This window comes from Canis lupus, chromosome 1 (assembly GCF_048164855.1).
Source record: "Canis lupus baileyi chromosome 1, mCanLup2.hap1, whole genome shotgun sequence".
NCBI lineage: Eukaryota > Metazoa > Chordata > Mammalia > Carnivora > Canidae > Canis > Canis lupus.
The window spans coordinates 106,618,612-106,633,044 of record NC_132838.1 but is presented as its reverse complement, the minus strand read 5'-3'; the positions used below and the strand labels follow the sequence as shown (position 1 = coordinate 106,633,044).

Sequence of the window (14,433 nt, the reverse complement as noted above, 5' to 3'; positions counted from 1 at the left end):
TGAGGAAAGAGGGAGATTTCCCGGGACCGAGGCGTCTGACACCCAGCTCTCTTACACAGTGGAAGATCCAGCTGTCTAGGATCGTGACCCTCTGCTCCCCCAGGATCCAGAGGTCCTGGCCCCCAGCCCCTCTTCTCTCACATGGAAAAGTCTGGGACCTCAGTCACTTCTCCCAGAACCCAGGATACTCAGCTCCCACCCCCCTCCATTCTCACATCCAGGAAACACCCCCCCACACACACACACACATACCCCTACCGGGGCCCTTTCTTCATCAGCCCCTAGACTTGGAGTCCTCCCACCTGGGGAGCTCTGAGGTCTGGCAGTGGGAGGGGAGGCGGAGCCTCAGATTTAGCGGGTATGAGAAATCTCAGCCGGGTGTGAGGTACTAGCAGGGACCTGGGTTTGGATCCTGCCTGGGCTGGCTCCTGCCTTTGTGACCTCGTGCTTTGCTCTTGAGATCCAGTCTCCTCATCAGAAAAAAGTATATAGACAATGAACCTGTTTCGAAGAGATCCAGACGTTTGAAAAACCAGGCACTATAAGTAAAGCACTGGCACCAAGCAGGTGCTTAATGAATCTTTCTCAAAAGCAGCAAGTAAGAATCACTGCCATATTAATAGAAGTTAATGATAATTGCCACTGACTGTGATCTGGGCACTGACTCTATGTGCTTTGAAAGCATTTTCTCATTTAATCTCCACTTTGGCCCTATTAGGTGGGTGCAATTTTGCTGTTCCCATTTCACAGAAGAGGAAACTGAGGTCCATAGGTCAAATCCCATGGAGACAATCCAGAGCCACATAGTCACAGCAGCAACTTTCAGAGGTGTCTGGGAGACCCTGCAATCTTCTTTGGTGCTGCCCCCTCCCCCCATCCCCAGTGACACTCATATAAATATACTCTCTAAGTAAAAAAAAATACTTTCTTCTTCTGACAAGGCAGCTTAAGACAAGTTCCCTCTCTAACTAGATTCTACCCCTCTCCCTACATAATGCTACCTATGTATATATACATTTGTAGTCATTGTCACACTGTAGAATCCCCCAGAAATGCCTCCCAGGTTCACCTTGAATCCTACCCAGAGTACTTCTTCATTCTCCCTGATGGAATGGACCTGCATTTGCACCCAGAGCAGCCTGCATGGGGGGGCATATGCCCAGATGTATGCACCTAGGTCCATGCAGCTCAGAGCCTGTTCACAGCCAGACCCTCACACCCAACTGGCCTGCCAAGAGTCCACAGGCAGCCCCGTTCCCCAGGAGAGGTACATGGAAGGAAGTGCAGCAATGCTCACATTCAGAGACGTGTACACAAATGAGCTTGCCAGACTACCATGATGCATCTCCAAAGAGACATCTACTCATTGGCTGGCAGCTGTAGTGTACTGGTCGTACCTGTGATTTGGGAAATGGCGAAGCCAGATTCCAATCCCAGGTCTCTGACATTTGACATTAAGGAAATTGAGCCTCAGAGAAAGGAAATGCCCTGTTGGGTCACAAGGCTGGGAAATGTCAAAGTTGAAGTTCAAAATCATGTGGGTCTGAATCTAGACCCTTGCATTCAGCCACTACATTGTTTGCATCCAGGAAGTTTGAGAACCTTGCCTGTCATGACCACTAGATGTGTAGAACAGCATAGAATACCGGACAGGGAGGGAACCAGGAGACACAGTCCTCCATATTCATTTAATTCCATTCATGCACTCAGATACTTAGTAAGCATAGGGGTGCCTGGGTGGTGCAGTCGGTTAAGCATCGGACTCTTGATTTCAACTCAGGCTGTGATCTCAGGGTTTTGTGGTGGAGCCCCGAATTGAGCTTTGCACCCAGTATAGAGTCTGCTTGAGGTTCTCTCTTCCTCTCCCTCTGCCCCTCCTGCTCATGTGCTCTCTCTCTCTCTTAAACAAACACACACAAACCACTTTTTAATTTTTTAAATTTTTAAAAAATATTTTATTTATTTATTCATGAAAGACACAGAGAGAGAGGCAGGAACACAGGCAAAGGGAGAAGCAGGCTCCATGGAGGGAGCCCGACACGGCACTCGATCCTGGGTCTCCAGGATCATACCCTGGGCCGAAGGCGGCACCAAATCGCTGAGCCACCTGGGCTGCCCAACAAACCACAATTTTTTTTTAAGATTGTACTTATTCATTCATGAAAGACAGAGAGTTAGAGGGAGAAGCAGGCTTCTATGGAGAAGAGAGCCTGACATGGGACTCGATCCCAGGACCCTGGGATCATGACCCCAGCCAAAGGCAGACGCCCAACCAACTGAGCCACCCAGGCATCCTAAATAATTTTTTTTTTAATTTACTGAGCATCTACTGTGTGCGAGGCACTGCTCTAGGCACCAGGTTCAGTCAAGGACAAAGCAAACAAAAATCCCAACCTCGTGAGGGTTCATGGTTAGGTAGAGGAGACGTACAACCATCAAGTAACTATCTATATGGGGGCATCTGGCTGGCTCAATTGGAAGAACATGTGACTCTTGATCTCAGGGTTATGAATTGGAGCTCCACATTGGGTTAAGTAGAGATTGCTTAAAACTTTCAAAAAACTCTATGTATTAGAATTAATGCTATGTGTCTGAGGAGGTCATGGAAGGCTTCCCTGAGGAAGTGACCAAGTGATGTTTGAACTGAACTCAGAAGGGGAAGTAGGCATAAACCAGGTGAAGATGTTGTGGGAGCCTCAGGAAGTACACCAGTGAGAAAGAATAGCCTATGTGAGGCCAGGGCAAGAGGGAGTTTGGCTCATTGAGGACTGCCAGACATATAAGCTCCATGGGGGTAGTACTTTGTTTTGTTTACTGCTGCATCCCTGCTGCCTGACACATTGCCTGGCACAAGGTAGGCACCCAATAAATATTGATTGGTTGAATGAAGGAGTGAACAAGTGCATGAATAAATAGAGGAACCTATAGATGTGTGTATGTATGGGTGGGTGGATGGATAGATGGATGGATGGATGGATGGATGGATGGATGGATGGATGGATAGATGGATGGATGGATGGATTGATGGGTGGATGGGTGGGTAGGTGGTAGATGGTTGGGTGGATTGATGGATGGATTAATTTGCATAAATAACTACACACAAATATTCCTGAAAATAGATGCAGGTACATACCCAGAGACATGCACACATGTGTGTAAACAAAGATTCACCTCTTCTCCTGGTGCTGCCCCTGGAGAGGACAAATACTGAGAAGTTGGTCAAGCTGGCTAGGGCCCATGTGGATGAAGATGCAGGGAGGCAAACCCTCTGACCAGGGCTACAACAGGCCCCACCCCCACTGCGGCACTGACATAATTTCTGGAATAGGAGGAAAATGCTGATTAAGGGATTTGTGTCCCAGGCTGTGAGCCAGGCCAGGGAGTGGGATAGGAATGGCCCAAGAGAGATGAGGTGAATGGTAGAGGGAGGCATGCAGGGCTAAGACAGAGAAAGTGACAGATAGAGAGACACAGAGAAACAGAGATGGAGAAATAGAGCAATGGAGACAGAGACAGGCAGAAAGCTATAGAGACACATAGTAAGAGATGAACAGAGAAAGTCAGAGATCTATGACATAGAAATTCAAATACAGACACAAAGTGAGAGGAGACAGGGTTCTAGAGATGAGAGACCAAGAAAAATAAAGATATAGGGAGAAATGGAGACATAGGGAGATGGAAACAGAGAGCCAGACTCTAGAGGAAAGAAGAAAGAGACAGAGATGGAAAGAGAGAAGATACCCAAAGAAGGAAGAAAGAGAGCTCCAGAAGAGGCAGCTAAAACTAGTCTCAGGGAGGGGAAGACATTTGCCCAAGGTTGCACAGTCTGGACATAGCACTTGATGCTGGTCTGAGTCCAGAGTCCATTCTATGTTCTCTTCTTGAACCCTCTGTTGCTTCATGAGGCCCAAGAGGGACAGGGAAAATGGGGTTGGGGCTGCTGAGAGTGGGCCACAGTGAGGGAGAGAAATAGTCATTCACTGACTCACTCAACACGTCCTGAATGGGGTGATACTGGAGAGTCATAGATAAGTTAGGACCCGCTGGTCTATCAGGGCAGGTAGACGCAGGCCCAAATCCCTGAGCAAGACAGAGTGGACCATGTTCAGTGATCGGGGAAAGGAGGAGACAAAGAAAGTGCAAAGGAAGGAGACAAAAAACACAGCTGGCAGGAGGAGGAGTCAAAGAAGGGTTCTGGAGGAGGGGACATTTGAGCTCTTATTAAAGGATAAGGAGGGATCTCTGGTGGCGCAGCGGTTTAGCACCTGCCTTTGGCCCAGGGCGTGATCCTGGAGACCCGGGATCGAATCCCACGTCGGGCTCCCGGTGCATGGAGCCTGCTTCTCTCTCTGCCTCTCTCTCTGCCTCTCTCTCTGCGACTATCATAAATAAATACAAATTAAAAAAAAATAAAGGATAAGGATATTTGGGCATGGGGAGGTGGAGAAGAGCATTCCAGATGGAGGGCACAGGCTGTGGAAAGTGAAAACAGGAGTGGTGGGGAAGGGACTGGAGAATGTTTGAAGGGGTCAGGTGGGAGAGAAGGGTGGGACCAGACTGCAGATCTCAAATGCCTGGCTGAGAGGCTGCAGTGTTGTCCGGAGGCACTGGGGAGCCATGGGAGAGCTGCACACTGGTGACAAGCAGAGTCAGCTCTGGGTGCAGAAAAACACCTTGCAGGAAAAGGAATGAGGAGGGGAGGGCAGGAGGAAGGCTGGGGCAAGGGCCCAGGCAGGAGAGAATGAAGTCTGAGTGTCAGGTCTGTGGTAATGAAGAAGAGAGGAAGCAGCAGAGGGAGGTAGGAGGCAGGAGGGATGAAGCCCGGGGACTAAGAGGCTGTGGGGACTAGGTGGTCCCCTGTGGTCACGGGAATGGAAGATGTCCCCTGTCCTATAGAGATGGAGTTGGCCACCGGAAATGGAGAAGGACAGCTCAATGGGAAAGACAAGAAGGTGCTGAAAGGGAGTCAGGGCCACCGAGGACTATTTAAGGGAGGACTGTTTTAATGGCCAATGACAGAGACCTAAGCATAAGAGGAAATTAATTGGGTAGATGAAAGGTTCAGGCATGACTGGATCCAGGTATCCCAATCAACCTCAGGAATCTGTCTGTGTCGGGAAGCCTGGGTGGCTCAGCAGTTGAGCGTCTGTCTTTGGCTTAGGGCATGATCCCGGAGTTCAGAGATCGAGTCCCACATCGGACTTACTGCATGGAGCCTGCTTCTCCCTCTGTTTATGTCTCTGCCTCTCTCTCTGTGTGTGTCTCTCATGAATAAATAAATAAAATCTTCTTTTAAAAATGAAATCTGTCTGCATCTTTGATCTCTACTTTCCTCATGTTGACTTTGCTTTCTGCACGTTTCCTCCCCTTTCCTCCCCGTATGGTGATGTGAGAGCTCCCAGCAGCTCCAACCTAGACTCTGACCAGTCAGGCAAGCTTAGCAGAAAAGGGAAGATCCTCCTTTATAACAGATCCAGTAAAAGTCCAAGGGTGAACTCTGTATCCTAGATTGTTTTTTAAGCTCACCCCTGAAGAAATCACTCAGATAACCAAAGCAGAGAGCCTGTGCTTATCAAGTCAAGGCAGAGACCATTTGGAAGTGGAGAGTAGAGGACCAGAGGTGCAGGTAACAGGGACAGAGATGGGGGGACAGAGTAACGAAGGAAGTCCAGCCTCTACTCCCGCAGTTTCTGCTGAGAGCTCTGCAGACACAAAGAAAGATCTGCCTAAGGAAAACCTGTGTGGCACAACTCCTTTCACTCCTGCATTTGGGCCCAGGAGCCCCCAGGCTGTCCACCTCTGGAACCAGGAATCTGGACTCCCACCCCCTCCTCCCTTAGAACTAGAGGTTCAGGACCCCAGCTCCTTCCTTCCTCAGAGGCAGGAGTTGGAGCCCCCAGCCCCTCCCCCTCCCTCTGGAGGTACCATGGCAACCAGGCCCCTCCCCCCACTTTTCCCTCCCCCATATAGAATCCAGTTTCTGTTTGAATCTGGCCTGTGTCTAACCAGTTCCTGCGTGAGACAGGGATGAGCAGAGGGCAAGTGGGACCAGAAAGAGGATGACACAGGGCTGGGGAGCCAGTTATGAGAGCAGAGAGGTGGAGAGAAATGGGAAGAGGAGACTGGAGAGAGGTGGGGAGAGAGGTAGGGAGACAGAGAGAGGGTGGTAAGCTTGGAGAGAGGCAGATGGCTATGAAGAGAGGGAAGGACAGAGGGCTGGGGAAATGTTGGGGAAACTAGGGGAGAAAGAGACTGGGGGGATGGAAGGAGGGAGGGGTAGAGCAGTGGCGGGGAAGAGAGCAGAGAAATCAAGGGAAAGAGTGGAGGAGAGATGGGGAGAGATCAGGGGGAAGAGATGGGGAGAGAGAGAGGGTGGGAAGGGGGCAGAGAGATGGGGAGAGAAGGAGGATGAGCGAGGGAGAGAGGCAAGGAGAGGCAGGGAGTTGAGGACAAAGGAAAAGACAGAGGAAGCAGGAAAGTGGCAAAGAAGGAATCAGAGCACACAGGAGTTGGGACTCATTGGGTTCCCAGAGGTTAGGGGAACCCGGATTCCCATTTGGTCTCAGCCCTCCAGTTCTTTCATATTTTACCCTGGGGGCTTCAAAGAGAAGACAGCAGCGGGGAGAAGGAGCTGGGGTGGGTGGCCCCGTCAGGGCTCTCCTCCCCATCCTCCTGAGACATCCCTCAACCACCTTCCCAGGATGCAGCAAGAGGTGGAGACCCTGTGCTCCTCCACCGTGGGCAACCCCAGCATGTACAGGGAGGCAGGTATTGAGCAGAGTGCGTGTGCGTGTGCGTGTGCGTGTGTGTGTGTGTGTGTGTGTGTGTGTATGTTGGGGGGAGGAGGAGGGGTCCGTTATCCATGTGCTGTGTGATAATCCTGGCTTACAGTGTGGCCTTAAGCGAGGCACTGACCTAGCAGAGAGCCACCCCAGACTCTGACATTGACCAGATTCCTGGGCAGCACCCTTTGGACCTCAAAGATCCATGAGCCTTTGCAGTTCCCTGGCCAGTGGCCTGGACCCAGAACTACATTTCTTATGAGCCTCTGGGACCTTCTCAACTCTTCAGAGGCCACTGTCTCCAAGGTGCCCTGCCCTGGTCCCTCACACTCTCTTTTTCTCCCATGCTGAGCTCAACAGCTTCCCCCCAAACCACTCCTCCCTGCTTCCCAACTTCAGTGGTCCCACTACCAAGCTGGTCACTGGGCTAGACCCCAGTATTGGCCCTCTGCTCCCATTTCCACCCATATCCATCAGTCCCCAGACCCATCTTCCTGCCCACTGCTTTTGCCCCGTGTCCACCTCTCCATCCCCGCAGCCCCAGCTCAGGTCTTATCCTCTTCCATGTGAATGCTTTCTCTACCAAACTCCTGGCCCCCTTTTCCCCCCTCCAGTTCATTCCCCATTTGGCTCCTGAGGGGTCTTCTGACCGCCAGCACTGACCCTGTCCCTCCTCCACTCATACCTCTTCTTCCTTCTCCATCACTTCCAGGATAGAGTCCCAGCCCCTTCAGCCTCAGACCCTGAGTGGTCTGTCACCAGCTGACAATTTGAGGCTCATGTTCCAGGGCTCACTACAGGCACCCTACTTTAGTAGGGTCATTCATTCATTCATTTATTCACTCAATCAACATTTATTGAGTAGCACCTTGGTGAGGATGCATTTGGCAGCAGGTAATAGAAATTGGACTTAATGTAGTATAAAGAATAGGAGAACCAGGGGTACCTGGGTGGCTTGGTTGGTTAAGTGTTTGCCTTCGGCTCAGGTCATGATCCCAGAGTCCTGGCATTGAGTCCCACATCGGGCTTCTTGCTCATGGGGGAACCCTGCTTCTCCCTCTCCCTCTGACTGCTGTTCCCCCTGCTTATGCTCTCTCTCCTGTTTGTCAAATAAATAAATAAAATCTTAAAAAAAAGAATAGGAGAACTATTATCACCTCAAAAGAAGCCAGAAGTGGGGTATGTTGTAGGTTTGATTGAGTCAGCAGCTTGATGATGATATTGAGAACCCAGCTTTTATTCCCCTGCCTTTTGGCCCTAGGATATGTATCCTTTGCACAAAACCTTGTGTACCACAAAATGGCTGCCACAGTTCCAGACATCATTTGCAGAGGTCTTCATCTTAAGAACCCCCCAAATGATCTCTTCTCACAACACTGAGATCAAGACATGAGCTTAGATCAAGAGTCAGACACTTAACTGATTGAGTCACCCAGGTACCCCCACCTCCCGCCATTTCTTTATCTGACCAGCTCCTCCTTATTCCTTAGGCCTCACTATAGATACAACCTCCTCCAAGGAGACTCCTCTGATTAATCCTAGATGAGACTTTGCCTTCACCTCGTGACACCTCCACTGTAGCTTGTATTGCCCTTTACAGTGACTGTTTCTGTTACAGTGACTGTTTCCTCCCCCACCAGGCTAGGAGTTCTTGGAGGGCAGGACAGTTTGCCTAGACAAGAACGGAGTGAGAGGCAGTAGACTGGGGAGATTGAGAACACAGAGAGTCTGGACCCAGACACCTAGATTTTTATCCTGATTCCGTCACTTAAGGCTGTGTGACCTTGGGCAAGTCACATAATCTCTCTATGCTTCCGTTTCATCATTTGTGAAACTCTGCTGTTTCAGAAAGTTGTCATGAGGATGCAATGGGAAACACTTTGAAAGTGACTGGCTTTTTATTTTATGATTTTTTTTTTTTAAGTAAGCTCTAAGGGCTTGAACTCAACAACCCCGAGATCAAGAATTGTATACAATACCAACAGAACCAGCCAGGAGTCCCAAGAGCTTGGCTTTTTAAAAATGATTGTAAACATATAGTTATTATTACTGTTATGTGGACAGATTTGAGGAGATTATTGTGTTGGAGGGATGTTGGAGGGATGTATTGTGTGATGGAGGGGAAGCCAGTATATATAGCTCGAGGAAAATAATCAGAGAAGTCAACAGGGGCGACCACATGCAGGGCTGGCGCTTCTCAAAGGAGGTCTTGTTAAAATGCAGATTCTGATCCCATAGGTCTGGGGCAGACCCTGAAATGCTGTGTTTCCTTCTTTTTTGGGTTCCAATTTATTTTCCAAGTTACATACTTAAAACGAAGAGATCTTAAATATATTTCAATCTGTTCTGACAAATGCCTGGATTGATCTCACCCAAACCACTGTGAAGCACAGAATATTCCCCTGACCCCAGTTCCCTCACCTCATACATGCTGTGTTTCAAACAAGGTAGGGCTCCCCAGATCACACACTGAGGAGCGAGTCCCCACCTCAGGGAGGACTGTAACCTGAGGGCAAGAGGAAGCCACTGGTGGTTTGTAAGCATGGGGTGCTGTGATGGAATGATCACCCCAGCTGCCCTGTGGAAACAGATGGGAGGTGGGAAGATGGGGACCAGAGAAGGGGACTCACTATGGTACAAGCTGAGTCAAAGACCGCCAGAAGCATAGCTGTGACATAGCGATGTGTGCTGGAGACAGCCCATATCTGCTCACAAGAGCCGATTTAAATTTTGCAAGCTGGTTGTTAAAACTGTGGGGAGCATGAAAGTGGTCATGGTGGGAGTACTGACAGTGCGAAAACTGACAAATGCTACAATCTGTGTGTGTGTGTGTGTGTGTGCGCGCGCGCGCGCGGGCACACACGTAAAAGAGACAGAGACAGAGAGAGTGATATTAATTAAACATTTACTAGCACACCACTGAATCTATTGACTTGTACCGAGGGAGTCCATAACACCCGGGATGTCTTAGTAGAAGGGTGTAAGGGAGGACTTATTATATTGGAGCTGCTGGGTTAGGTGACTTTGGGGGACTGAGGGAAGCAGGCTTTGCTCTGGATCTGATGCTGGCAGGAAGTGGAGGCAAGCCTATGACGCAGGAGGGATGAATGGAGCTAACATTGTGGGTGGCGAAGCAGCAACAGCAGCTCTGAACCAGGAGGAGGATGTTTGGTCATTTCATGGTTTGGATGGTGTTCATGTTGTGTCGTGTTGAGACATGACTCTGCTCTTATTTTTATCTTGGTCTGGGCATGTCATGGTCACAGAGTGGCCTTGGCCGACGTTAGTGTGGTGTGAAATTGTTTGTGTCCGATAGGAATGCGCCCTGGCTGTCAGGAGCTCCTCTCCTCTTTGCTCACCTACTGTAATAAAGAAACACTCCCCAAACACAATGGCCTTAAGAAGAGAGTGTATTTCTCTCATGACAGGAGGCAGGCAGTCTGGATTGGTGGGACATCTCAGCCCTGTGAGATGACTCAGGGACCCAGATTCCCTCCATATTGTTGCTCTGGCGTGGCCGAAGCTGGCTCGTTGCTACCTCCACATTCCAGTGCAAGAGAAGGAGCAACAAGCCTAAGACAAGAAATCTCTTAAACAAAAGACTTCAAGGTTGCACTCCTCACTCCCCTAACGCTGTTGGTGAGAACTGGGTCACATGGCCACGCACAACTGCAAGGGATGCTGGGAGCTGTTCTCTCTAGCCAGGCGGCTGGCTGTGTGCTGGGTCAAACTCTAAGACTGCAGAGGAGGGGAAAGATGGATTATGTGGGACAACTAGCAGTTGGCCATAAGAGAGGCCTGTTTGTCAATGGAGGAATTGCCTAAAAGGGCTCCGATTTGGCAACAGTCTAGTTGCAATCAGGAGGCCAGTTCTGAGAGTGTTGGGAAAACCGCCAAATGGATTCAAAGGCTGCTGCTGGGCTGGGGTGACTGGAACAGGAAAAAAAACTGGGCAAGTCCCTTCCTCTTCCTCCCACCTCAAAGTCTCTCTCTCTCTCTCTCTCTCTCTCTCTCTTTCTCTGGTGCCCCCTTCAGGCAGAGCCTAAAAGGAACCCAGCCATTGGAAGAGCACTGGGTTGGTAGAGTCCCAGCACTGGGATCACAGACAGAGTGGGTGCAGAAGGGAGTTGCTGGGGGCTGAGAGGCAATAGCTTAGTAACTAGCATAAGAGCTATTTGGGAGTGGCATGGACACCACCTGGTGATGCCCATTTAGGCAGAACAAGGCCTGAGGAGTGCTCAGGGCAGCTGACACTGGGTTCTTCACCCCCAGGAGCCCTTCTTGTGGACCGAGAGACCCCAGAAGAGATGCAGGTCCGGGGCCTGGGCAGGCCTGTCAAATCCTCGTGAGTGGTCCCTGGCCCTATGACTTCTGATCTCAGCTCCCCCAAGTGCGATGACAGCAACCCGTGACTTCGGAGGTCCCTGCCCGCTCCTTCTCTCCCCAGGAAGCAGTACCTGCGCCAGGTCATTGCAGAATATGAAGCACTGGACCGAGAGCTCCCGTGCATCCGGAAGTTCCCCATACCACCCGCTGCCCAGCCTCTCTGTCTGTGCATGGAGACCTCAGTGAGTGGCCCCCGCTTCCCCTTTCGACTCTGGGCCCTGAGTTTCTGCACAGTTTGGCTGGGAGGCCAGAAAGGGAACAGGCTCAGAAACGAAGTGGACAGGGTTTAAATCTAGGCTCTGAGGCTTACCAGCTGGGGGCTTAGCACCATGTTTTAGATTGCTGAAAATTGATTATGACTCTGTCAAGGGGCAATCATCACATTTATCACTGCTGATCTCAGAGAGGCAGAGAGAAGGGGAGAAAGAGAGGGCAGAGAAGGGAGACTGAGGAATACAGAGTCCTGTTAATCCATCTACCATGAAATTCTGTAAAGTTTGCAAACATAGCAAAGACAAAAGATAATGCCCCTGTTTTTGGCACATTTCGTGAACTGGCCATTCGGTGTACAAATCTGCTAGCAATCCCTACACTCAGAGGAGGTTCTCACTGGTAAATTCAAAGCACCTTAATAGGATGTTTCCCGGGCAGCCCGGGTGGCTCAGCGGGTTGGTGCCTGCCTTCAGCCCAGGGCGTGATCCTGGAGACCCAGGATCGAGTCCCACATCAGGCTCCATGTATGGAGCCTGCTTCTCCCTCTGTCTGTGTCTCTGCCTCCCTCTCTCTCTGTCTTTCATGAATAAATAAATAAAATCTTAAAAAAAAATAGGATGCTTCCCATGTGCCAGGCACAGGCATCAGAGGCACTCCCTCAGCTGATCCGTGTGACTTGAACCCAACACAGAGATTGTTGTCCTTGTTAAGGGAACCCATTCCCAGCACATCCCTCCTCTCCTTTGTGTCTCTGAACAGGGGACCCCACTTCCCCCACACATAAATCCACAGCTTGCCTTACTGGAGGTGACCAATTTCATGATTTCATCCTAGTTCATCAGCAATTTTATATGTTCTGAGGATGGTATATCACCACAGTAATCTCATGCTGAAGATGTGGTTAGTGATCCATGTTTTTGAATGACAAGAAATCAATACCCCTATGATCCTTATTATTATTATTATATTATTATTTTTACAACTGAACGTTCCTTAAAATGCTAATAGGAACATAAAAGGAAAAACGTACAACTGAAATCCTTGCGGTATCTTCAAGAGCTGCTAAAAGGTTGCCGTCCAGCGCAGGTTGCTGGAAAAGTTTTTGGTAGATTGGTAAAGTTGGCTAAATTGGTGAGTCATTTAAGCCTACTGTTGGCAAGTCGGCCCGCTACGAATTGATTTTTGGAGAATAACCTAGAATGACAGGTAGATGCTTTTCTATCTCAGAGATACCTGTGCTCTCGCTTTGACTAGAGCGATAGTGTGAACCTTGCTTCTCAAATGCCACCTGGGGTTCTGGCAGGTTCTGCAGGTGGGTCCAGGGTGGGGACTTCGGAACCCGGACTGAACCTGAATGTCCCATGCTGAGGCTCTTTCCCCTGACTCCTGCAGCCAGAGGAGGACCTTACCCACCTGGAGGTGCTGGAGGCTCTGGAGGCCGAGTTACCCGGAGCCATGGAGGGCGGGCGCGTGAGCAACATCCGCTTTGAAAATATGAATGTCATCTGTGGGACTGCGGGGCGCCGGGACAGGTGAGCCTGCGGCGGTGTCGGAGCCAGGAGGGAATGAGAGGGGCGGGGCCGGGAGTGGGGGAGGCGAGGGGCGGGGCCTAGCGTGCGCGGTGGGAGGGCGAAGCCGGAGCCCGGCGCTGAGTGGGCGGGGCCAGAAAAGAAAGGCGGCTGGGTCCGGAGGCCCCCGGGAGGGGCCGTGTTGGTGAAACGGCGGACGACGGCGCTGAGTGAGAACCGGGAAGGGGCTCAAGTGGAGAGTGAATGGGGTGAGGGGGCAGGGCCAGGCGAGATCGGAGAGCAGGCGGGATTCTGAGTGAGGAAATGGGCTTTGGGAGACCTGGTGGTGACCTGGACGGACACTACCGAGGTCTGGGGTCCGAGCCTGGGAAGGCAGCTCCGAGGGGGCGGAGCCTGGACCCAGCACCTTGAGGGCGTGGGATCAGGAGTGATCGGGAGGGCAGATGGCCTGGAGAGTCTAGTCGGGGGCGAGGCCCGGAAAAACCTAAATCAGGGGACAGGCCTGAGAGATACACTGAAGGACCCGGCCCTGGAGCGGCGGTTTGAAGAGATGGAGTCCCCAGTTAGGGGACAGCCCGAGACAGCGAAGAGGGGACCCATGATGACCCGCGTCAGGGTCGAAGGATGGGTTGACCTCGGCGAGAGGGCAGGGCTGCAGAGGGCTTTAGGGACAGAGCGGCGAGTTCAGGAACCGGAGTGGGTACACGAACAGGGACCAGGCAGGGACCCTCCGACAATCAAAGGCGGGGCGGGGACCACCAGCGATTCCCTTCGCTCTCCGCCCCGTCCCTGTCCTCCTGGCCCCGCCCCCTCGCAGGTGGCTCATCACGGTCACGGACTTCCAGACTCGCTCGCGTCTGCTGCGCTCTGGCATCTGCCTCCGCGGGGTCGCACGCCCGCTGGTGCGCCACGACGAGCTGCTGCTGGCGGATTACCGCCTGCACCTGCGCCGCTCCCTCGTCCGGCAGCGCATGCTCGAGGCGTTGGGGGCGGAGCCGACCGAGGAGGACTGACACGGAGGGGGCGGGCCCCGGCTGCGCTTCCACACCGCCCAGCGGGCTCGGGCGACCCTCCCCGAACCCCCGAGAGAAGGGGGCGTTGCCTCCCCAGGAAGGAGGCGGGGCCGGCTCGAGGGGGTGGATACTGTGAGTTTAATTATAAAGAATGACCTGGTACAAAAGCCATTTCTCTCTGCAAAATCTTGGTGGGGACTCAGGGGGAAGGAGGTGATAGGGGGTAAGGATGAACCCCCATAATATAATCCCGCCTCCCTCATCTTCCCCCAGTCCCTGCAAATGGACGCCTGGGTCCCAATCCCTTGAGGGATGAACTGAGGCTCTCGAGAGGGAAGACCCGGGCTCCGGGGCTTTCAACCCATGCGGATTCCTGTCTCAGCGATAACCAGACGTCCTCATCCGCCCCCCTCCTCTTTTCTCCTCCCACCCCCCTTGGAAGACAATTCTCGGGCTTTTATTTCAGGTTTTTTTTTTTTTTTCTGGATTTTTTTTTGTGTTTGTTCTAGG

The 14,433-nt window shown here is 51.5% G+C and overlaps 1 protein-coding gene across 8 annotated transcripts; it reads left to right on the top strand.

The window, feature by feature from the left end:
• The first annotated feature begins 5,952 nt into the window (after positions 1-5,952).
• Positions 5,953-14,090, top strand: C1H19orf81 (chromosome 1 C19orf81 homolog). Of its 8 annotated transcripts, none has more exons than XM_072770140.1 (6): positions 5,953-6,038; positions 6,701-6,768; positions 11,055-11,127; positions 11,230-11,350; positions 12,774-12,913; positions 13,728-14,090. In XM_072770140.1, exons 1-6 carry the CDS (start codon positions 6,028-6,030, stop codon positions 13,921-13,923), a joined length of 609 nt encoding a protein of 202 aa, XP_072626241.1. In that variant the 5' UTR covers positions 5,953-6,027; the 3' UTR covers positions 13,924-14,090. The 8 variants fall into 8 exon arrangements, with proteins under 8 accessions (XP_072626241.1, XP_072626246.1, XP_072626224.1 ...); XM_072770123.1 differs by having other exon boundaries at positions 5,977-6,098; positions 6,701-6,764; XM_072770132.1 differs by having other exon boundaries at positions 5,977-6,098.
• Positions 14,091-14,433: the final 343 nt, after the last annotated feature.

Coding starts and splice junctions, on each gene's coding strand:
- C1H19orf81 (XM_072770112.1), top strand. CDS start 6,085: ATGAGAGCAGAGAGGTGGAGAGAAATGGGAAGAGGAGACTGGAGAGAG. Junction 11,128..11,229: donor GGCAGGCCTGTCAAATCCTC/GTGAGTGGTCCC, acceptor TTCTCTCCCCAG/GAAGCAGTACCTGCGCCAGG. Junction 12,914..13,727: donor ACTGCGGGGCGCCGGGACAG/GTGAGCCTGCGG, acceptor GCCCCCTCGCAG/GTGGCTCATCACGGTCACGG.